The sequence below is a fragment of the Pelobates fuscus genome, chromosome 6 (assembly GCF_036172605.1).
Source record: "Pelobates fuscus isolate aPelFus1 chromosome 6, aPelFus1.pri, whole genome shotgun sequence".
In the NCBI taxonomy this organism is placed as follows: domain Eukaryota; kingdom Metazoa; phylum Chordata; class Amphibia; order Anura; family Pelobatidae; genus Pelobates; species Pelobates fuscus.
Genome location: NC_086322.1, coordinates 170,716,700 through 170,743,018, shown reverse-complemented (window position 1 = coordinate 170,743,018; position 26,319 = coordinate 170,716,700). Strand labels below are relative to the sequence as shown.

Here is a 26,319-nt window from a genome sequence, read left to right as displayed (position 1 = left end):
ACAATAAGTCTGTGGATGAAAATAATTTTGTTGGACACTGCCAGCATCAACACGGAAGTTAGTGCTTTGCAAAGAAAGAGAAGAGGTAGGAAATACAAGGAAGTTAGTAAATACATATTTTTATCTTAACTGCCTTGCCCAAGTGCATTAAAAAATTTGAATTGTGGTAGAGTGGTGGGAGAATAGGGTGATCAACTTTGTAATTGATATTAATCCTTGATGATTTTTTTTTTAATTCATGCAGACTGACAGAGGGTCTTAATGGGGCTGCAAAGAAGTTCTTTAAGAACAGTGTAGCCCTAGGGCAGTTTTGAAGGTGAGAATAAGAGCAGAGGACAGGTCAGTAGAGGCTGGTCCACAGATGAAGGTCCTCCGCACCAGTGTTTCTTGCAACAAAAAGACAGAAATACAATATTTTGGCATTATAAGGGCCTGCTGATAAGTGTGTATTAGAAAAAAGTGTGTCTTTCATGGTTATATCTATAGTTTCCATGTTGCCATTTGTTGATGACTGGAGATGCAGTTAGTTTTGACCAGGGGATTGCATCTGATAAGATTAAGGGGGCAACATCCCATAATCTTTAAACTTCACCAGCCACTAGTGATCATGTGCAGGGCTTACACAGAGCTCAGGGGGCCTGGATGGGACATATTCATGAGTGAGGATAAGTTGACGGGGACAGTTTTAAAAGTAAGCACTAGGATTTTAAATTGAACCCCATACCTCAAAGAAAGTCAATGTAAGGATTGACAGAGGAGTTAAGTATGAGCAGTGAGTGTGGTCAGGATATGGAATCTGACTGCAACATTCATTATGGATTGTAAGGGGGCTGCAATTGTTAGGGACCAATGCGAGCTATGTTTTTTAATTGGAAGTGACGTGGAAGTGGAGTGGATGTGCAGAATGAGAAAGAGGTAGGAATCAGAGAAAATAGAAAGGTGAACAAGATAATGTTAAAGCTATTTTCCTCTATGGCATACATACGCGTTTGATTTTTATTATTTATAAAGCTCCAACAAATTCTGAAGTGCTGTACAATGATTGATAGACTAACGCTAGAAAGTATATTTGTTTCTAAACATGTATGCTATTAGGCTTGTATGCTATAGTCTAATTCATGAATCAGCCAGCAGTGGTTACATCTGGCTATTATTTTTATATAGTAGGTAGCTCTGTATAGAGTTTATGAATTCTACTTTCACTTTAGTAGAGTACAAATGAGATCCTGTGCTCCTAATTTACATCTATGCTGAAATGTTTTACTGAGTGTCAGATTGTCTGTTACAGACTTTACCATGCTTTCCATCTGCATTATGATATAGGACTTCAATGGGCAGCAACTGTATTTCTTTTCTGTATTATTGGAAGGATCCTTGTACCACATTAGTAATGTAATGCTCAATGAGCCTGTGTCGTCTCTAGCCATATGGAAGATCTAAACACACAAAAATAATTAAATCAGCCAGAATAACTGGATCCCTATAAAAGCAAAAGGAGGCCAGCAAGTACCCTACTGTATGTTTATCACTACATTTAGAGTTTTGGGAATTGTCTTAAACCAAGCCCATGCCACAGGCTACAGGATGCTTAGTACTTGCATCCTGTGGGATGGTCATGATTTAAATGGACACTCCAGACCCCTAAAGCACTTTACGGCACTTTAATATGTACTCTTTTTATTATTATTTTTTTGCAAAAAGTGCAGATTTGAGTAGAAATTGAAACTTTTCTAAATTAACCTTGTTACACCCCCTAGCTGTAGTCCTGTTACTTCCTGGTTTGGTCAGCTCAGTGGTGCTACCAAACTCAGGAGGCAGCAATTGCACCAGCCTTGCAAAGATATTGAGCTGCGTTGGGAAGTCTGCGGACAGCTACAGAAAGTCTGGGCGGGGTTAAAAGGGGAGGGTTTGCAAAGGCAGCAGACAAAAAAAACTGCAGCTTTTACAAGCTGTTTTTAGATATACCCCTAATAACAAAAATGTTATCATTTGGGATATATCTACTAAACAGTGATTTTAATTTATTTTATATTTGGGTTGCGGAGTGTCCCTTTAGCCCCTTAGTGAGATATTTCATATTGGAATCGAGTCTATAGAGACTGAAGTGGGATGAGCATGAAATACCATTGGTCCTTAAGTGGGTAATGATTAATATAAAAAAATAGTGGTTGACGAAACATGATGATGCTGCAATCCAGTAATTCAAATTCAACTTTTATAAAGTTAGTGTTAAATAATAAGAGCACAACATGGGGATAAATTAATTCAAATAAAATAACCATTATTTAAAGACTATTAGTATTTATCATGCATAAATACACACTAGGTAGTTATTTTCATTTACCTTTTCCTGCTCTATAATTGTGTACTCTTCACTGTCTGCCATACATTCTGTACACTTACACCAATACTTAAATTAATGTGTTGAGGTTATGGACTTTTTTTTTTTTTTTTTTTATAAATCCAAGAACAAAAGCTTTTAAGAAGACATAGCTTTCTGACATGCATTGTCTGGTTATAACACTCACTGTCATCTTGAAACCACCCAATTGTTCTCTGTAAGAGAAGGTGACTCAGGCCTTGCAGTTTAAATATGTTTTATCCTCCAGCCTTTTTGTGTCGGTTATTTGGAACAGGATAAAACCCGCTCATACTGTATGATCAAGACATCATTGCACTCTGCTATCATGGTGCATCTAAGACTTTGGCTATATATTGTTTTCATTAGTTTCACTGGATATTTGTTGTGAAATCTAGCACCCTGCATATCAGGCTTTGCTGAATAAAGAATATCTCATATAAGATGCAGGGCAGTGGCAGTTTTTTAGGGCCCTAGACAGAAAAAGTCTGAGGAAGCTGTCTGTAACAGGTGTATCTCTATCTTATGGTTTTAAATGTATATGCAAATTAAAGGACGCAATGATTGTGCCCAGTTTTGAGTACACAAATACAAATGAATGATGTCACATACACTATAGTGATGTGTTGATGACACGTTTGATTTGAATTAACCCTTCATTTAGCACTTTAGACCAACAGGAGCTTGAAACAATATAGCAACACATTAGGTTTGCCTATATCACAGAATATTATTAAATGTCTATCCAATGGCTGTGATCTCCTGACTTGCTAAAAAGGCAGTGGTAACCAACCTTTGCTTTTGACACTCCATTTGCAATGGACTACAACCCCTACAATGAAAGGTCAGCTAGTGGGTTTACTAAACATTATGAGATGCACATTTCAACACAGCATGAGTGTCAAATGTTGCCTATCTTGGCATTTCAAGGTACAAGACAAACAGTGCTGGACAGGAGTCTGCTATATTGGGGATTTTCAGCAGCAGTAGAATGGAATTGGTTATGGTCTGCCAATCCTTATGTGCTAAAATTTAGAATACAGATTAGTAAATTAATACTGAAAGCAGATACACAATTATTCTAGAATAACCTTTCTTCCTAAACATAGGATGTGTTTTATTATGTTTAGTAGCGCAGTGCATGTTTTAACATACAAGTAAAGGTTTTTTGTTTTTTTTAGAACTCGTACTTCTCTAATTTTATTTTATTTTTCCCTAGTCCTTTTTTTTCAGAAGAAAAATTTAGACAATCACCCTTTACCTCCAACTCTAAAGACCACCTAAAAATTGAAGCTGTCCCGCCGGGAAGAACATCTTTACAAGGTATAATCTTTATTTGTACCAGAAAATGCAATGGAATTAAACTGTGTGCACAATTTCAGCTAAATGTAAAACACTGAATTTCAAACACAACATGGTCCTCTGCAAATGGGTTATGGTCTCATTTTTTGTGAGAAACTTGCATATATGCAATAGGAACATTATGGACAAAGATGAATGTGGTGATATTTATATTAGTGTTTAAAGGGGAACTCTAATAATCCGTACAATTGTAATGCATTTGTTAGGTATGGTTTTGTTAATATGCACTATTTTGTATGCTTAAATATTTGTAGTTTTTGCAAAAAAAAACAAAAAACAAGGGTTATGCTGAATGATCCATCATAAGCCTGTCTTAGTATTGTCAATTTTGTAGGAAAAGTCTTCCTTGTCAGTGTATGTACACAGCTCAGACACCGAGAGTGCTACGTAAGTTGGAAGTCTGTATTACAAGGATTTGACTCCCTGACAGACACATTAGTAATGATACTGTCTGTCTGTTGTTTCTCTGACTGTCTGTAACTTGGTGGTGGATTATTTTACCCCTTAAAGACCAAACTTCTGGAATAAAATGGAATCATGACATGTCATGTGTCCTTAAGGGGTTAAAGACACTTCAGTGTATATGGCAAGCATATTATAAGCAAAACAGTGTTCATTAAAAGAAGAGGGCATCAAATGGATTAAATGAAGCAGCAGAAGAAAGCAGTTCGATGGGATAAGCATTACAACCCATGGATGGTTAACTAAGTGTGTGCCTCCCAACATTGGGAAATATGTGATTTGGACTCGGGTGGGCTGCACTGTGGGAAGCAACTTGCATCACTGGTGACACCCACATTTAATGGGCCTGCTTGGGAAAAGGGCGGTTTCACCCACTGAAAGGGAGAGTTAGCCTGGCATCAAGCCAGGACATACTTGAAAACGAGAGAAATCTCAAAGTATCCTTCCTGACAAAATATTTTATAAATAAATGAATAAGCACACCATGCTGACTGACCGCTTCTCTGGCCTTTCCTCAATGTAGAAGACCATGCACAGAGTTCTGCTGAAGCATTCTTTGCATTGTCTTAGTGCCGGCAATACGGTGCTAATGCATCTAATGATGTACTGCCTGGGGACATTACCCTTGTATCCTACAACAAAATTGTGTCCTGCATCAAAATTAGGACAGTGGGACAGGACCCTAAAGTAGAGACTGCCCTGTTCAAATCACACAGTTGGGAAGCCTGTAAATGTAACACAGAGTGGGAGGAAGTCCTGGGGTTACTGCTTTTTGTCATTCTCACTGTGAGAGTATTCTCAAATCTAAACTTGGAATTGTCTGGATTAACTGCATATGTGCAAATTTGAAGAAAAAGTTAATTAAAACAAAAAAAATCTTTATTCAAAGTTTTGTTACATTTTGCACATTTCAACTCTAGGATTTCCTTATTATTTGTCTTCCTGGTAGTCCTCTCCTTCTCTAATGCACATTGCATGACTTCCAGCTCACTCAGAGCTGACATTAACTTAGCTGTGTGCATACACTCATAAGGAACTCCTTTATTTTGTGTGTGAATTAAGCGGCATCGCTAATAAGGCAGGCCTAAAGTGCAAGAATCTGCAAACATTATGTGACTGAACGCCTGGCACCCCGACCGGGTACCTCCGTCAAACGCTGCTTCCTAGTACTTGCAAGCACCATAGGCACTGTACTGGAACACCATAACCACTGTAAACTTCCAGTGGGTAAACCCATCCTAGTCCAGAGAGCGAAGCAGGAACAGCTCTTATAAGTGCTAATGATTATACTCAGGGGAGTATTGTGATAGAGCAATCCCCAGAGTGAATGTAGTTCTCCAATCCCCCAAACATGAGCCAAGACTTTATGAAGGGGTAAACGAATCTCAGTTTAATAGGAGCCACACTTGGCCTTATGGGACAATCCCCATGCAAGGGGTACGCCCACATGGACCTTCTTGGGGATTCTGTTACAAAGTCACAGACCAATAATAACAGTGTTACATTGCATGACACTCCTATATACAATACATAAGCCTTCCCCTTTGCCTGGGAGATAATTGAATCAGATACTCTATTAACCAAATTATCTCCAGGCAGAAAAGACACACATTTCTATAAAGTCCCCAAAATACCCCAAAACACATAATATCCCCACAAATGTTACAACCCTGATAGCCCTGATCTAGGTGACCAACATATCCAAAAATCACACAGATCAGTTCAGGGGTTCAGGAATTTCCTAGAAGTCATAGTTTTTACCGACCGCACGCATGGTCCCATGCCCAAAATGGTTCCATAGAATCGCAGCTAAGTGCCGCTGACGACCGACCGGGTACTGCGAAGTCTTCATGCTGAAAATAGTTCCAGGGCATTCGTGGCTAAGTCCCCCTGAAGTCTATTCGCGATTTTGGTCCATGCGAACGGCCGCAAGGGAGCTAGTGTTCAGTTCTATGAAAAGTGCCGAACCAGGGGAACCATGGGGAATAAAATATGGGTCTTTACAGTCATTGACTTGGCCCGTAGTCTTTTGGCAAGAGGCTGGCCAGCAGGCCCCTCCAAGCACCCGTGATGAGGTTCAGTTCGTCACACATTATATTTTCTTTTGTTGCTTAGCAAAACTTACAATTTTTTTACCGGCAAAAAATACTACAAAGTATTAATAAGGGACAAAGCCTATGAACACATAAAGTGCACTTGTAGCAACCAACATGACTTGTCTCTAATAATATACAGGAATATATATAATTCTAATGGAAGAAGTAAGGGTGTACTTAATTTTTCACAAATAATTTCTCCATTTTGTTAAATCATGACACGGTGTAATATGTCATGTGTTGTTGTTCACTCGAGGTTGTATCTACCTAATTTTAAGACCTGCTAAGGAACAGTTGATTATGTCCTGATATGTAAAAATATAGAATTCAACCACTTCAGTGATTGCTAGTGGTTTTGATGTCTGCAGTTTGTATGTGCAGCGTTTAGCTTACCGTAATTTAGAATGTAATATCTTGTGCTCTGTTAATTGCTTGCTAGAGCCTGCAATTGCCTTCTGTGTAATTAAAGTTCAATAACAGAGCAGAAAATAAGAATGACTATAGTAGACACATTATGCTGTAAGATCTGATTGAATTTGAAACACTTTTTTTTTCATGTAGGCTGTGTGAGTCACAGCCGGTGGAGGTGTGGCTATAGCTGCTGAGCAGAAACAAAATTGAATTGTAAATGGCAGAGAACTGAGCAGTGAGACTGCAGGAGCATAATCTATATACCATAACAGAGGATATGTGGCGTTTTTGAATGGCAGTGTGACGGGCCTTCAAACTCTCCAGATTTCTGCAGGACAACCCTGAGTTTAGGGTCCTGTATCACTATTTTGTTCTATGGTGTCCCACTTTTGGTTCACCTAGAGCAAATGCATTATTAGATACGCACCCACTATGCTACGAGTACTAGGACCTGCAGAGAGCACTGACCCAAGATGCGTAAAGATGCCAGTTCTCGCTGCATTGTCTGCAGTGGGCTTGCCTGGATGATTGACAGGCAGCCTGGTGTGCATTCACATGCTCAGCTACTAGATCTTTAGGCAGACTCGTCTCCATTCCTGGCAGTAAACAGAGATAAAAGAGAGCACTCACTTCTGTGGCTATAAGGGTGCATAGGCTCTGGATTTGCCTTCCCGGATAAATATCCAATAAAAAAATTGAAACAAAATGTCCAGCCATTCCTGGCAGGTCTGCAGCCTTTGGGTGGCACCTATGACACAACATGTCACTGGTCTGCCAGCTTTTATCCTGCTCACCTGCGTCTCAATTAACCTATTATGTACCATGCATACATTCAGATGCTGCTCTCTAATTAGGCCTCAAATCCTGTCGCTTTTGTCCTCTCAAATAACCCCCCTTAATACTGTCACCTTCACCTCCCCTTGCCCTGTCACACTCACTCCTCCAACCATGCCACATTCACTCCAACCCTGTGATACTCACGCCCAAAGCATGCCACATTCACCCTATCACATTAACCCCCTAATCCTGTCATACGTACCTCCTCTCTGTAACACTCCCTCCTCAAACCATGTCACACTCACCCTCCCTCATTTTGCCACACTCACGTCCCAACCCTGTCTCATTCACCCCCTTGCTCTGTCACACTTACCCTGCCACAGTTACCCCTTTACTCACCCTGTCACCCACTAAAGACAATCATTATACACATAGTCATAAAACATAGCTTTGCCATAAACTCAGTGCCCAAAGGCCACAGGCAGCACACTCCCCCATACACAAAACACTGCAAGCAGCTGCCCCAAACAAATACGGTCCCAGACACAAACACGCACATGTTTAGAGAAACATACATACATATACACTGTCAGACACACATTCTCAGGCACACGCAGGTAGACAATAGAAGACACACTCAGAAATACACACAGCCAGATAAATACACATTGTGACTGATTTTTTTTAAAAGCACAACCCAAATCAAAATTTCTGTTTCCAATAACCCCTTCACACCAGCACTTATGTAAACACAACTGCCAGGCTATGCAACCATACTCCACAATCCTGTATAAACAATTAGCATAACCTCAGTCAGAGAGCTCAAAATGCACAATGAATACAGACACTAGCTCTCTGTATCCAACACTGCAAGCCCACCCTTCATATATCTGCACTTCTTATACACACACAAGTCAACTGCTATTTTTGTTAGTGGGGGCCTCACCAAGTCTAGAGCCTTCACTGCATACATTGCTGTGTGCGTGTACTTTTTAAGGTACCTCTAAATGGACCATTTTAAATGTGATGTCCATTTTTTCGGAACATTTACTAAAAGTATTGTACCAATCATTAACACATCAATAAATGTTGCATATGCAATTGTGATGTTATGTAAATATTTGTTTCTCAATTTAAGAAAGTTCACATTAAAAAATAATAAAATTCTCATTAAATATTTTTTCACCTGATATGTATATGTTAAAAACTGGAGGTATAGATTTACTTGGATCCAAAAAGGGAAATGGGTTTGAAAGAGTCCAATTAACTTGTCATGATCCGTTACTGAGGTTGTGTGTAGACTCCAGATGTCCAAATAAAATCAAATAGCCATCCAGGCTTTGTGAGTGATGAGGTCAAGAAGCAGTATCTGTAATGAACTCCATGATAATCATGATCAATTCTCTGAAGTATGAATGTGTCATTTTTAATAGGAAGGCCAAATTTAAAGCAGGTTCAGTAATTTCAAGAGGATTGTTAATGGAGGAAGAAAATTGACAGGCTGTGAAGAAGGGCATTATAACTGATGAACGATCTTGGATTCATTAATAATAGAATTTTCATTTGCTTTTATTAGATAATTCTGAAAATATTGTTTCAAAATATTTTACAAGGACTAGCTAAGTTACTGATATAATTAATACAGGAAGGGACAGATATTTTTTATGTCCTATTAAATTACTAGAAGCAATAAAATGAGTGTGTTAAATGGTCTACTTTTCTTGTTCACATGCTGTACCAATAATCCAAGAGTATGTGTTATTATTACCAGATATAACTGATTGGGGAGGTGAACATTTATTGATTGTTGATATCATTAATATGACTACTGTCAGTCTTCAGACTTTCTCTTCCCATTTGTCCAATGTTAGCATATATTCTATTTGCTTAAACAAAAGGATTAATTTATGATTATGTCATTATGGCCCAGATTTAATATTTTTTAAAAAGCTTTTCAAATGATTAACTTTTAGAAGGATTTTTTTTTCAATACAGTAAAATATCAAAAAAAATATACAGTATATAAAAAAGCCAATATATCAATAAATATCAAAATATTACAGTATTAAAATATTTTCCCAAAAATGTAATACTGTTGAAAGTTTATCCAAAAGTATGGACCTATGTAAGATCATAGCAGAATTACGTCATCCTGAATTATTAAACTCATGTATGGTATCAGGTAAGCGGTTAACATAATGATGATTTATCCTACGTATGTTAAAGAGGCACTAAAATGTCTAAAATTAGAATACAACTCAATAACTAACTAAGGCCTCAATTTAATTAGAGCCAATTTTCTTTATCAGGAGGTAATCAGCTGGGAACTATTAAATAGACTCCATTAAAATATCAGGAGCCGATATCAGATTGAATATAGAAACTGATACATTTTCATTGAAAATACCGGCCGAGGTGATTTCATTTCATTCATTGAACACATATAACTCGATAAATGGCCTTATGGGATTCAAAATTAAAATTTGTTGATAAATGTTTTTTTTTTTTTTTTCTTCACTGGGGGCTGGGGTGGACACTGGGATATATTATTGTAGTTCAAATGCACATTACTGTGAATGTCATTGCTGTGGATTAAATAGTGATCCTAAAGCCCAAACATTAATAGTTGCATCCTAATGATAAATAGTTAGGACAACTTTTAACGAGGATGCCAGGTTTGGAGGTCTCCAACTCTGTGTAAAAAAAAAAGTATAGGCATACAGCAAGCAAGAGAACACCCTGTGTTGGTAAAGGTTTCAAGCTTTGTTGCTATTCATGAAGTAGTCACAAAATATAGCATCACGGGGAGCAGAGAATACAATGAATAATGCATTAGGTTTCTCTTCTCCCTTGTGATGTTGTATTTTGTGCCTGCTTCATGAATATCAATAAAGCTTGAAACTTTTACAGTCACGTTGACCATAGCGTTCTCTTGGTTCCCATGTGTCTATACACTGTCGTTGCTGTGGAGCTCTCTTATACACTTGTCACTCTTCTTAACCAGCCCTCTATCAGTTTACATGTTTTGGTCTCATTCAGTTTTGGATGATATTAACAATGTGTAAAGTCTCCTATGGTCTTTTGAAACTGTAAGGTGCAAGTATATGCCCAGGATACAAAAATTAGGGATATGCTCATGTTTATGATTCAACTGCAGGTATTTGTGGCAACTAAACTTTGTTGGTTCCACGTGTGATAACTTAACTCACATTAAATTTCATAACTGAGATTGATGAGCAAGTTCAATGTTCTGTTAATTATTCTGAATAATCAATTGCATAATCTGTACAATATATGGACATTCAAATACTCAAATGAGCTCAGTACTTGCATGACAGACCTAATTAGGGTAATTGTTAATGTTAATGGAACAGTAGCAATTAAAACTATACTTATTGCATCCTCTCGGAATACAATTCCCTGGTCACTTCTCCCCCAGTCTCCACATCTCAAACTAGAAAAAATCCCAGGCACTCACTGTGATTGTTCTCCAGGCAAATTTATTGCAACGTTTCGACCTATTCAGGTTACATAGTTACATAGCTGAAAAGAGACTTGCGTCCATCAAGTTCAGCCTTCCTCACATATGCTTTTGCTGTTGATCCAAAAGAAGGCAAAAAACCCAGTCTGAAGCGCTTCCAATTTTGCAACAAACTAGGAAAAAATTCCTTCTTGACCCCAAAATAGCAGTCAGATGTCTCCTTGGATCAAGCAGCTATTACCCCACTAATTAGAAATTGTATCCCTGTATGTTATGTTTTTGCAAGTATTTATCCAATTGCAATTTAAACATCTGTATAGACTCTGACAAAACCACCTCTTCCGGCAATGAATTCCATATCCTTATTGCTCTTACTGTAAAAAAAACCTTTTCTTTGCCTTAGATGAAATCTCCTTTCTTCAAGCCTAAATGTGTGACCTTGTGTCCTATGTATAGCCCTGTTTATGAATAGATGTCCAGATAATGGTTTGTACTGGCCCCGAATATATTTGTATAATGTTATCATATCCCCTCTAAGGCGCAGTTTTTCCAAACTGAAGAGATTTACATTTTTTAACCTTTCTTCATAACTAAAATGCTCCATTCCTTTTATCGATTTTGTAGCTCGTCTCTACACTTGTTCTAGTGCCATGATATCCTTATTTAGAACAGGTGCCCAAAATTGCACAGCATATTCAAGGTGTGGTCTTACCAGCGATTTATAAAGAGGCAACATTATATTTTCATCTCGAGAATTTATGCCCCTATTTATACATGACAAAACCTTACTGGCCTTAGCAACGGCAGATTGACAGTGCATATTGCTACCTAATTTGTTGTCTATAACAATTCCCAAATCCTTCTAGTGTGTGGTTATCCCTAGTTCACTACCATTTAGGGTGTAAATTGCTTGTGCATTCTTAAAGGGACACTCCAGGCACCCAGACCACTTCTGCTCATTGGAGTGGTCTGGGTGCCAACTCCCACTACCCTTAACCCTGCAAGTGTAATTATTGCAGTTTTTCATAAACTGCAATATTTACATTGCAGGGTTAACTCCACCTCTAGTGGCTGTCTATTAGACAGCCACTAGAGGTCACTTCCTGGGTTCTAGCACAGGTTTCATGTGCTAGAGCGTCGCTGGACGTCCTCACGCTGTGTGAGGACCTCCAGCGTCGCTCAAAACCCCATAGGAAAGCATTGAAATGATTTTTCAATGCTTTCCTATGGGGAGACGTAATGCGCATGCGCGGCATTTCCGCGCATGCGCATTAGGTCTCCTCGGCCGGTGAGCGACATTAGTCTCGCCCACCGGCCGACGTAATCATTAGGAGGAGCATCGCGGAGGCGGAGACAGCGGCGAGGGACATCGCCGCTGTCCCAGGTAAGTGACTGAAGGGGTTTTCACCCCTTCAGTAACCGGGGATTGGTGGGTGGGAGGGAGAGGGACCCTCCAGTTCCAGAAAAACGGATCGTTTTTCTGGCACTGGAGTTTCCCTTTAAGCCTGAAGTGCATAACTTTGCATTTTTCTATGTTAAATTTCATCTGCCATTTTAGTGCACAGTCCTCCAATCTACTTTACAAAGTTTTGTGTCATCTGCAAACACTGATACATGGCTTTCAATGCCCATTTCAAGATCATTTATAAATATGTTAAATAAGGTTTTTATCAAGCTAACACCACAGTGACAAAATTGCACTTATATACACACACAAGTTAATGAACAGACAATCCATTAATTAAGTGAGCAATTACAAATTTCATTGAACAAACATATGTTAAAAATAATTCAATCAATATATCAACTTAATACATAAAAGTGAAAAAAGACATGATATGGAATAAGTAAATAAATGGCTGAAATAGATAGTCAAAAAGACAGAAAGCAGTCCAGGTTTTACAGACAACCACATAAACAATTATCTATACACAGATCTTTCAAATAGAATGTATTACTAAACTTAAAGAGAAACTCCAGTGCCAGGAAAACGATCCGTTTTCCTGGCACTAGAGGGTCCCTCTCCCTCCCACCCCCAATCCCCAGTTGCTGAAGGGGTGAAAACCCCTTCAGTCACTTACCAGGGGCAGCGACAGGTCCCACGTCGCTGCTTCCTCCTCCCCCGCTGCTCCTCCTTCTGGTTACGTCGGCCGGTGGGCGAGACTGATCTCGCCCGCCGGCCGAGGAGACCTAATGCGCATGCGCGGCAATGCCGCGCATGCGCATTAGCGCACCCCATAGGAAAGCATTGAAAATTAATTTCAATGCTTCCCTATGGGGAATAGAGCGACGCTGGAGGTCCTCACACAGCGTGAGGACGTCCAGCGATGCTCTAGCACAGAAAACCTGTGCTATGAAGCAGGAAGTGTCCTCTAGTGGCTGTCTAATAGACAGCCACTAGGGGAGGACTTAACTCTGCAAGGTAATTATTGCAGTTTAAAAAAAAACTGCAATAATTACACTTGCAGGGTTAAGGGTAGTGGGAGTTGGCACCCAGACCACTCCAATGAGCCGAAGTGGTCTGGGTGCCTGGAGTGTCCCTTTAAGTTATACAATTAATAATATTAGATTATACCTGGGAATCAATTAAGAGTGCCACACATCTCGGAAAAACCGGAACGCCTCTCACACGTGACTGGACGCAATAGTGTCATAAGTCACGTTATAAAGTACCGTGGCCGCAGAGAGTATACGGCGTCTGAGATTCGGGGCGCGTGTGTATATAAGTGCAATTTTGTCACTGTGGTGTTAGCTTAATAAAGACCTGAATAGGTCGAAACGTTGCAATAAATCTGCCTGGAGAACAATCACAGTGAGTGCCTGGGATTTTTTCTATTTGCATATATTCCTTGGGGTTCTTTGCTGACCTATGCTCAGTAGCACCCTGTGTTTAATTGTTGTGACTGTGTGCGACCCTATACTTTTTTTCTATTCCACATCTCAAACTGTCTTCTTTCATGCCAGTCTACCTCACCTGCTAAATTATTAATTGAAGCTGTGTTTAGAAAGGATCCGCCAATAGATTGTGTCACAGACTGTGCACAATTATCTTTGCAACGTTCGTTATCTATTCTATGCCTATTGTGAAATTTTGACTATTGGTGGCTACTGAGGGTACTGCCATGTTGCATTCGTTCCAAGTCCCATAGCCTTTTCTTCTACATACCAGTTTTCCTTGGGCATTTCTCCCGCCATTCTCGTGTATTAGTTACTTGTGCATTATGTAACCCTGCCTTACACCATAATTATCCCATACCTATGTATAAGAGGGATGAGATGGAGGAGAAGTGTCAAGGTGAAATGGAGATGGAGTGTAGAGGTATATAAAACAGTGGGGCTTGAAGAGAGTAACAGGTAGAGGAGGAATGTCCCTAGATTTGTGCACATATATAATACCTGTGAGTTCCATCCAGGGTTGTCAGTTTTTCTATGGTTGGAAGGGCTTCCAGTAAAGACCATCAACAATCTGCATGGGACATGAAGGCATGGAGCTGCTTAGTTAGGATCCAATCAAAAGATAAGTTGACAGGGATTGCCAAGGGTGGCAGTGGCGAGGCTGCTTTCTAAAGCTCACTTTCCGTACCTCTACTTGTGACTGTTTAGCTGTGGGTTGCAAGTAAACAAGTGAAGTGGGCTGTGTTCTTTGTGAACTATGGAAAAAAACATGCCTACTATGGCCTGGTAAGGATTTGTGAGCACTCAATGCTTTTACCCTAGCTCATCTTAGAACAGTTTATTCTTTTTTCAAAGAAATCTCAAGCAAAAAAGAATCACATGTAAAACGTAAAACCTACATGTTCTTAAGAAGAACAACACTGAACCTATGGACTTCAGACTGTCAGTAGCATTGACTTACAATTATCCATGCCCTCTTTTTGACATAGTAACCTTCTTTATTTTCATATTTAAGTTCCATTATTTGAAGCAGCATAGTTGTGCTGCAACATTAATTTTACATTTACTATTTATTTCAATGTAAACACTACCTTTTCAGAGAAAAGACAATGTTTACAAAAGTTCCTTGGGACACCTCTAGTGACAGTCACTCAGGTGGCCACTAGAGGTGATTCCTAAATGCTGAACCTTTGTTCACTGTCTCCACGCTTTGCATTGAGGCGCTGAATGTTCCCCATAGACATGCATTGATTCACTGTATCTCTATGAGGAGATGCTGATTGATGCAACACAGCCTCTTGCTGCACATGCACAATATCCTCCTAAAGCTTTCCTATGGGAAAGCATTGGCTTACCTGAGATCATAAAGATTGTTGATCTAATTTATGGAGGCAGGGCCAGCCACTGCTAAACCGGCACGGTGTGGGGGAAAAAAGTGAGTAAAAATACCTTTCACATGCGATCGGAGGGGGCAGATACCTAAACACACACTCGCTGAAACATACACACTCACAGACAGACACACATACACACAGAGACAGACAGACAGACATATACAGACAAACGCATAAAGACACACACACACAGATTTGATAAAGGCTCAGAGAGTAGTTGAAACGTTGTTTCCACTTCCTTGTTTTAAATAAAGATTTCCATTAGACAGACACAGAGACACACACACACATTCACAATGACACACACAGTGACAGACACACATTTTCTCATAAACTCACAAATTAACATTTTTAATTTATGTCCACCCAGCCTCCCTACCTTTGGAAGTGCTGAGTGGATCTTTCCCTGAGTGAATCTTTCCCTTCTCTGATCATCTTCCTGCAGTTCCTCTCTGCTTCCCTGCCCGCTTTCTTTATTGATGCCAGGGCCGGAGTGACGGAGAGCGGGCAGCTAAAGGGCTGCCAAGAGAAAATCCCAGGTGCCAGGCCATTTCTAGTCGCCAGGGCGATTTTTTTTTTTTGAGCCCTGAGTTAAAGTCATCTCCTTTCCTTGACATGCATTATGCAAAGAAATTTACTTTTCGTCTCACATAGATAAACCATATAGGATATTTCAGTTCACATTAAAAGACTACTCCACGCTGAAAATTGCGGAGTGAAAAAAAACCCATTGATTAGTAGAGTACGCATGTATTAATGCATGTATTCATTGCAAATATATTTTAAGAGCTTGCAAGGGCTGCAGTTCCTATGAATTGCAGACTTTTCAAGATCTCCCCCTTTTCCACCTGAAGAGACGAACAGTCTCTGAATCTGCAGACTTGTGCATGCATGCATCTGATGTGAGATCTGTGGACACTACTCTGAGGGGGAGCAGGCAGAGAAGCCAACAAAGGAGGAAGCAACTTTCATGGCTGTCTGATTGGCAGCCAGGGAGTGTTCCATTATTTAATCATCAAAGGGCAGATTTCTCTTATAAATCTACACTTTTATAAACTTGGGTTAACATAGGATACTTTTCACTCATAAAGCAATATTGATACATAATAAAAAGAACATCTAACGATCATGTTACTCCCAACTACTGATGAAACTAATTTTCTTTAAACTAACTTTATTTGGAGACAGATCTGTCCCCACTCAACCCACAAAATTATCTGAGTGACTGGTCCTGCCTTACCAATTGGTTCCTACATCCATGCTATTCTCACTTCCTTTTATGCCATTGCCTTCCCTAATGTGTGTATCTTCATCATACCTTTGTCCAACACCAGTCCTTTTGTACCCCCACTTCCTCAATACCAGACATCACAATCTTTTCTATCTTTAATCCTGATGCCCCATCCTCACAATCCTTTACGCCAATTTCACTTAACATTATATACTTAACATGTATCATCTTAACATCAGCTGTTTTTCTGGATGTCCTCAATTCTTTCTAGTCTGCATTCATTTATGCCAGATGCTTATTCTTATGACTGTTCCTTTTGGGTTAGGAGACAGTACTACACATTGGAAAAAAAGTGTTTACAGACTCCTGCTCACACGGTGAATGCATACAAGAACATATAATGCATTTTTAAAAATCTATTTTATTTTTGCATGAAATATTCATTGGTTACTGTAGTTACTGTGAGGGGACTTGTCATTTTCAGTAATTCTTGAATTTCTGAAGATTGTGGTGTTCTGAGTATTATAAATAGCAGACTGACTTTAGACAATTCTATTAAAAACATTAACATTGTATTAATTAGTGTAATGCTGAGAGGGCAGATATATATTATGTTCAATGTTATTTAGTTACGTCATTCTTTGTAAAGGGCACAATCCTACTTAGCATACAATCACCAAGTTAGAATGTGACTTTGTTTTAAACACCACAAGATGGCATTAGTGAGAAACGTAACAATAGCATTTGCTGGTGGTTGATTTATACACAGAGCAGCACATAACCATAAAGTAACCTCAACAGTAATTTACAGTATTCTCCATGCATGCTTCCTCTTTTAAAGTACCAAGGTGACCTCCAACAGAAAGAATAGTGAATCCCTCAGTGATAAGAGAGCTTCTCTGCTACACATTCATTAACATGCACCATATGCATGTATAGTATTGTGGTTGGTCTTGAAAGGTCATCTTATCTGTTTATTGTGTTTGAATAACATATTTCTGCTCTTTGACACTCTGAATATTTTTTGTGCACAATAATCCGAAGAGGACAGCATATTTAATTTTAACTCTGACTATGCAACCCTATATATATATATATATATATATATATATATATTTATTTATTTTTTTTTTGTTAAAATATTATAAAAATTATTATTATTATTATATTTTATTATAAAAATAAAAATTTTGTGCAGTAAATATCTACACTGAGCTACACATGTCTTTGTTTGGTCAAGAATAATAGAAACATCATTAATTTGCCAAATGAAATGCATAGCTTGTTTGTAATATTAGGACATAACAGTTATTGTATTATTTTATTTAATCATTCATCTTTTGCATAATTTGGGGGCTATAGAATTTTTTTCTGTCCTAGAAATTATGCTGTATATAATATACAATTTTTAATAACAAAGTAGGTATGACCAAAATGTAGATAAAAATGGAAAAATAATCATCCTATGGTTAATTGTACAAGTATGCTGGCCTTTTTCAAATGGCAGATTCCTAAAATGCAGATGGCAATTAATACAGGTATCTGGCTAAAACTAGACTTTATTTATTACAGATATGCAGTGTGCTCTAATAGGGTGGGGGAAGATTATCAGATTATCAGATTATCATCCTTACCAGCCAGGGTGGACCTGTGCCAAAATTCTCTGGCATGTGAGAAATGCAACAGGACTGCATTTTGTATGCAATGACCAAAGAGACTACCCAATGAGATGTAATAGAGATTTTCTCATATGTACTAAATTATTAATATATAAAATAATATATGGCCTTTTAAATTTAACATTTTGGATTGTATTCCCTCTTTATAATAATAATATAATATAAAAATAATAATAATTTAGTTATGCAATGCAGTAGTATCTCTAGCAGTCTTAACCTAAGCCTATCTGGTTTTCAATTTTAGTATTTCAAAGGATACTTAATAGATTAGCATGCACAATAATGCCTAAATCTGTACCATTTCTGAATAAAGTGTATCACTCAACTTTTAAACTATATCCAAAGTTTACAAATGAATGAGCTCATGCATAGTGTCATAGAGCAGTGTTTCTCAACATTTTACGGCAAAGTGCCCCTGCAGGTCTAAAAAAAATAGACCGTGCCTTGAGAAAGTACTTTTCACGGATTTAATTTCCAAAAGAAACTTGTAAACCCTGATATTTAAGTTAATCCCATATTGGAGAATAATCTGATTAAAAGTAGTAAAGAATATTTTTTTTATTTTTATTATTCACTGTTTATTGCAGAGCTTAATACTATACAGTGCTTTATAAATACAAAAAACATATGGTAAGAAAGTTTGGCAAGAGTTTTGCAAACATGAATGGCCAATGTACTCATCAGTAAAAGCCTATGGGGGGCATACTCCAAAGGGTGGATCTAAAGTTTAGCTTGGTTTTTAATCAATAAATCCTTAAAGAAACCGCATTACCTGAAAAGTACTACTGCATGACAGATTCGGAATCACATTCAAGGATTAGAACGGTTTGCTCATCTGCAACAGTTCACTAAGGGATATAAGTAAGAGAAGATCAGTTTGGTTACCAGTTTGTGTGAGTAGCCATTGTAGCAGAGTGTAGAAAGTATCCCTTAAAAGGAAAATTGAGAAATTGAAGGATCTTTAGTAGGGATCGACAGATATTGTTTTTTTAGAGCCGATACCAATACCGATAATCTGTGAACTTTCAGGCCGATAACTTGCCGATATTCTGTACATTTACCATTTTGAAAAAATAAACAATTTCTAAAGGTAAATGCACAAAATATACATGCCACATGTAGTGGATGCAGTGTGTTTAGATGGGGGAGCTGTTTGTGTGTGTAGTGGATGAAGTGTGTGTTTGTGTAGTGTGTATATAATGAATGCAGGGTGTTTTTGTGTAGTATGTATAGTGAATGCAGTGAGTGTATAGTGTGTATATATAGTGAATGCAGAGTGTGTGTTTGTATAATGTGTATATATAGTGAATGTAGTGTAGTGTGTGTATAGTGAATGTAGTGTAGTGTGTGTATAGTGAGTGTAGTGTGTGTATAGTGAATGTCATGTGCAGTGTGTGTGTATAGTGAATGTCATGTGCATTGTGTGTATAGTGAATGTAGTGTGCAGTGTGTGTAGTGAATGCAGTGTGTTTGTGTAGGGTGTATATAATGAATGCAGAGTGTGTGTGTGTGTGTGTTTGTGTAGTGTGTGTATATAATGAATACAGAGTGTGTGTGTTTGTGTAGTGTGTGTGTATATAATGAATGCAGAGTGTGTGTGTTTGTATAGTGTATGTATATAATGTAGTGTGTATATAATGAATGCAGAGTGTGTGTGTTTGTATAGTGTGTGTATATAATACAGTGTGTGTGTGTGATTGTATAGTGTGTGCATATAATGAATGCAGAGTGTGTGTTTGTATAGTGTGTGTATATCATGAATGCAGTGTGTGTGTGTTTGTGAAGGGATGTAATTTGTGTAAAATGGGCGGGGGGCCCATTTTACACAAATTACATCCCTTCGTAATTTTTTTATATGTTTTATATATTTATTTTTTTGTCCCCCCCTCCCTGCTTCTTACCTGGCCAGGGAGGGGGGCTATAGCAATCAGTGGTATGGGCTGTGCAGTGGGGGGGGGGGCGGCAGCAAGCTATTACTTACCTTCCCAGCAGCTCCTCCAGCGATGATTGAACAAGAGGGGCTAAACACCTCCAGTCTCCTGCGTACAGGAGAAATTGTTCGCCCAGTTTCACTACCCCCCTTCCCGGTCCATCGGAGGACCACCAGTGACTGCCTCCCCCACGCTTCAATGCATCTGTTTGGCGACCATGGGTCGGGCCCTTCCCCAAGAGGATTCTCAGTGGTATTCTGTGTATGTGTTTGTGTCAATGGGTGTTGGGTTCACTCCAATTTACCTAAATATGTCTAAGTTAGGCTACTCCCGCTGATGGTTCCATAGCCTACATTATCATCATATGCAAGCCTCTACACCTCCTCCTGTATTCCAGTATGTGTTTCAGAGGAAAGCCAGCGTAGCCAGTAGTACCACTTGCCATCATATGTCTGTGCCTGTCCCGCCGCTGAAAGAATTAATTCTTACATCATTGTTATGTCTTTGACTTTATTTATCCATTCCCTCATCAACGGTAATGCTGTTTTCCTCCAGTAGCATGTGTGACGGACCGCCTGGCACCCTGACCGGGTACCTCCGTCAATCGCTGCTTCCTAATACTTGCAAGCACCATAAGCACTGTACTGGAACACCATAACCACCGCAGACCCCTCAAGAACTGCCGCAGCTTGGTTGGGGTTTCACCGTCCTCCATCCACCCTGGACCCAAGACCAGGATCCAGCTTCCAGTGGGTAGACCTCTCCTATTCCAGAGAGCGTAGCAGGAACAGCTCTTAAAAGAGCTAGTGATTATACTCAGGGGAGTATTGTGATATAGCAATCCCCAGAGTGTATGTAGTTCTCCAATCCCCCAAACATGAGCCATGACTTCATGAAGGGGTAAAAGAATCTCGATTTAATGGGAGCCACACTTGGCCTTTTATGACAATCCCTATGCAAGGGGTACGCCCACATGGACCTTGTTGGGGACTCCATCAAAAAGACACAGACCAATAAGAACAGTGATTAAATGCACAACACCCCCATACACAGCACACAATCCCTCCCCTCTGCTTGAGAGATAATTAGATCAATAACTGTACTAATTCTAATCCAATTATCTCCAAGCATAGAAAAAACACACTTAAAAAAAAAAACACCCCAAAAGTACCCTAAAAATACATAAAACCCCACAAATGCTATATCCCCTGATAGTCCTGGTATGGGTGACCAACATATCCAAAAATCACCCAGATCAGTTCAGGGGTTCAGGAATTTCCTGTAAGTCTTATTTTTGACCCACCGTGCACATGGTCCCATGCCCAAAACAGTTCCAGAGAATTAGGACTAACGGTGGGTCTCTCTATCTGGAGTACAAAAGTGCATACTTCACATGAACAGAGCCTTTTAAAGTGCATTGGGCAAGGTATATTGCAAGGCCCATAGTCCTGAGTCAAGAGGCTGGCCAGCAGGCCCCTCCAAGAACCCGTGACAAGGTTCAGTTAGTCACAGCATGGGATAATGCTTTGCAGGCATGTATATGGAGGTAAGGAATATTTTTATAATAAGTTTGATATAATGTAAAATATTGTGTATGTAAAGAGTAGTGATGTCCCGGACGGTTAGCTGGCGAATAGTTCCTGGCGAACATAGCGTGTTCAAGTTCGCGGCGGCGGGCGAACATGTGCGATGTTCGGTCCGCCCCCTATTCGTCATCATTGAGTAAACTTTGACCCTGTACCTCACATTCAGCATACACATTCCAGCCAATCAGCAGCAGACCCTCCCACCTCCTGGACAGCATCCATTTAAGATTTATTCAGAAGCTGCATTCATTTTTTTTTTTCAATTTATTATGTTATTTTTTTTTTTCTTCAGTGCATATAAATGTTACAAGCAGATACTCCCTCCAGACACTCTGTGTTACTGCAGATACTCCCTCCATACACTCTGTGTTACTGCAGATACTCCCTCCATACACTCTGTGTTACTGCAGATACTCCCTCCAGACTCTCTGTTACTGCAGATACTCCCTCCAGACACCCTGTGTTACTGCAGATACTCCCTCCAGACACTCTGTGTTACTGCAGATACTCCCTCCAGACTCTCTGTGTTACTGCAGATACTCCCTCCAGACTCTCTGTGTTACTGCAGATACTCCCTCCAGACTCTCTGTGTTACTGCAGATACTCCCTCCAGACACCTGTGTTACTGCAGATACTCCCCCCAGACACTCTGTTACTGCAGATACTCCCTCCAGACTCTCTGTGTTACTGCAGATACTCCCTCCAGACTCTGTGTTACTGCAGATACTCCCTCCAGACAATCTGTGTTACTGCAGATACTCCCCCCAGACACTCTGTGTTACTGCAGATACTCCCTCCAGACACTCTGTGTTACTGCAGATACTCCCCCCAGACACTCTGTGTTACTGCAGATACTCCCCCCAGACACTCTGTGTTACTGCAGATACTCCCTCCAGACACCCTGTGTTACTGCAGATACTCCCTCCAGACACTCTGTATTACTGCAGATACTCCCTCCAGACACCCTGTATTACTGCAGATACTCCCCCCAGACACTGACACAGAGCAGAATAGGGACTGTTCCTCCTACATAGTGTCACTTGGCAGATATGGATTGACACCTATCCTAAGGATCCCTGATACACACTGACACAGAGCAGAATAGGGACTGTTCCCCCTACAAGTGACCCTATGTAGGGGGAACAGCCCCTATTCTGCTCTGTGTCAGTGTGTATCAGGGTCTCTGAGGACAGGTGTCAATACATATCTGCCAAGTGACCCTATGTAGGGGGAACAGTCCCTATTCTGTTCTGTGTCCGTGTGTATCAGGGATCCTTAGGATAGGTGTCAATCCATATCTGCCAAATGACCCTATGTAGGGTGAACAGTCCCTATTCTGCTCTGTGTCAGTGTGCATCAGGGTCCCTGAGGACAGGTGTCAATCCATATCTGCCAAGTGACTCTATGTAGGGGGAACAGTCCCTATTCTGCTCTGTGTCAGTGTGTATCAGGGTCCCTGAGGACAGGTGTCAATACATATCTGCCAAGTGACCCTATGTAGGGGGAACAGTCCCTATTCTGCTCTGTGTCAGTGTGTATCAGGGTCCCTGAGGACAGGTGTCAATACATATCTGCCAAGTGACCCTATGTAGGGGGAACAGTCCCTATTCTGCTCTGTGTCAGTGTGTATCAGGGTCCCTGAGGACAGGTGTCAATACATATCTGCCAAGTGACCCTATGTAGGGGGAACAGTCCCTATTCTGCTCTGTGTCAGTGTGTATCAGGGTCCCTTAGGATAGGTATCAATCCATATCTGCCAAGTGACCCTATGTAGGGGGCGCAGTCCCTATTCTGCTCTGTGTCAGTGTGTATCAGGGTCTCTGAGGACAGGTGTCAATCCATATGTCAAGCTGTCAAGATGTCATATGTCAGGTGTCAATCCATATCCATTGTGATTTAGGAATGTTAGGTGATTTATGCCCTTTATGGATTAAAACCAGACTCTGCATCAACTGTGTAATTTTCCATGGGAGTTTTGCCATGGATCCCCCTCCGGCATGCCACAGTCCAGGTGTTAGTCCCCTTGAAACAACTTTGCCATCACTATTGTGGCCAGAAAGAGTCCCTGTGGGTTTTAAAATTCGCCTGCCCATTGAAGTCTATGGCGGTTCGCCCGGTTCGCAAACGTTTGCGGAAGTTCGCGTTGGCCGTTCGCTAACCGAAAATGTTATGTTCGCGGCATCACTAGTAAAGAGGAGTGTGTGGACTATTAATCTTAAGTATAAAAGTCACAAAATGAAAATATAGTAGATACATACAGAGGAAACTGAAAAACACACATTTAATCACAGGACACTGGCACACATTTACACCCAGAGTGCACTGACACACGCAAAAAAAAATTAGCAACACTTTCCTTGCCGCCTCTGGATGTTACAGAAAACCAAATATGATGGTCTCACAGAAAGGAATTCTCCTAAAACTGTTAGAAGCCCTTTTGCCTGGGCCTGAAATACGTACATAGATGGTCCAACACTCTTTTGTGTCTTGATTCTGGTTATATATATATAATGTTTTTTTCAGTACCTGTTGCAGATCTGTCTCTGCACACATAGAACATTTAGTGCATCCCTGCTTGGCCAAGAACATCTGTTTTGCAAACACAAAGCATTTGCTTTGATGACTTTCCAGGTGGCATGCTTTTTAGACATGAGGATTCTGCATATGCTGGCCAGATTTCCTGGATTACCACATGATTCATGAATACCCTGACAGTCGGGCCCCTGTAAAAACAGAACGTTTGGCATACATCCTTACAGATGTGTACTTAGAAAAAAGACTAGATATTTACGGAGGTTTATCTAAGCATTGTGCTGTGTGATATTCTGTAGATGGGTAATAGCTGACCTGATTTTTCACAGTCCAAACTGTGAAAACCCTGGTCAGCTGATATTTGGCATTACCAATAAATGAGTAAATGATGTGTTATTTATATTCTCACTAACTATATTTGCAACCATGTTATCATTATGTACATTACATATTTTAAGGTTGTGTGATTTGCTGAAATTCAGATTACAAACCTTTAGAAGAAAAGGATGAAGTAAGCAGATACAAAATTCACTAATAAACATCACTAGACTAGTAGCAAATAGTGCTGCATGATGAAGGGCAGCACTAGTGTTCTCAAACTAGTGCTCAAGGACTTTCATTGGTGACTGTAGACTTTAAAGTCCATCCAGTTATTTTTTTAAAAAGGTACTGTTCATAAAAGTACTATTGATACTATTCTTACTATTGATAAACCTTGGTCCATTGTTCGCCTTTGAGAACTGGTTTCTGGAGCCATTCACAGCCTGTAAAACCTAGCTCATGCTGTTAATTACATGTACATTGTTTCTATTGCATGTCTCTCTTGCTTTTTAACAATCTTTATTTAAAGATTTGTAATTCATAATAAAAAAAAAACAAAAAAAAAAAACCCAGAAAAGAAGGTGGTGTATCACGTTTAAATCATTTCAGATTACAGCACAGAAGTAAATTCGTGTTTCGGAGAACATATACTGACAACAATCTGTGCAATTTATTGGTAGCCAAAAGCATAGCATCGGACGAAAAGGTTGGGATGACACCTACCCATCTACTTACACCTGATGTGAGATGGGTTTGTGGTGGATCCTATCTACACAGTCCTCACACATGGTAGTGTCCCAAACTGTCACTCATAAAAGTTATTTCAGTAGTGCAAGGTTGGAAGTTTGGGTTATGGGTGTCTCTTTTAAATCCACCACTAACTACAATTTAAAGATGGCAATTTGCCTGGCTTCCTCACACCCTGAGAATTGACAGGCCCTTGCAAAACTGACTTGGCAAACTGTCTTAAAGAGCACCTGTCATGCCCCAAACACCTTATGCTCATAGATTAAGAGAAAAACCTAAATAAAATAGGTTTTACTCCCAGCTCTCAGTCAATGCCTCAGCAAGGGAGAACAGAAAAGATCTCCCACAGGAGGTCCTTCTGCTCTCCTCCTGTAGCAACCAGATAATGTGCTGCGGTTGTTATGGAAACTCTCTAGCTGGAAACTCTCTGACAAGATTTGGAATTGAATCAAACAAGATCCGAGGCGGAACGGAGGATGGCCAGGAGGTGTGTGTTACAAAAAGAGTAACACCCACGAACTAGTGCTGGAACAGAGGAAAATTGAGTATATCTTTATATTTTAAATTGAATATACTATGAATCTTTTACCAGGTTAGGTTTGGATCCCTGTTCCTATACAGGCCATTCCTTCAGAATTGGCATTACGTTGGAAGCATCCATCAATGATGTCCCCATACACATCAGTGCACACATTCCACGGTCAGTCAGAGAAATGATCACAAACAAATTCCTGTACACTCTTAATCAAAATAATGAGCAGACTTTATTGAAGTAGCGTTTTGGCTCAAAAATAGTCTTTATCAAGCATAAAAATGCAAATCTTTCCACATATATTTATAGGTAGATAAAAACGAATTAAAACATAATTATTGAAGTAATTAAAATTAGTGATACTCACTGTACAATGCAGTAAGGACGTATATGATGTAATGACATCATGTCTGCTTTAAATATAATAGATGTAAAATAAAAAAATACTTTCACACTTACTTAGGAGTGCCAGCGATTACTAAGTGACACCCCACAGTAAGCCAAAGATGCATATAACATAAAT

The 26,319-nt window shown here is 39.6% G+C and overlaps 1 protein-coding gene across 1 annotated transcript in view; it reads left to right on the top strand.

Moving 5' to 3' along the window:
• The window catches only part of ZNF827 (zinc finger protein 827), a 307,211-nt gene that overhangs the window by 245,225 nt on the left and 35,667 nt on the right, over window positions 1–26,319 (top strand). The window contains exon 8 of the mRNA XM_063458482.1: window positions 3,579–3,682. Coding sequence (XP_063314552.1) covers window positions 3,579–3,682 — 104 coding nt within the window. The remainder of the gene's footprint in view (window positions 1–3,578; window positions 3,683–26,319) is intronic.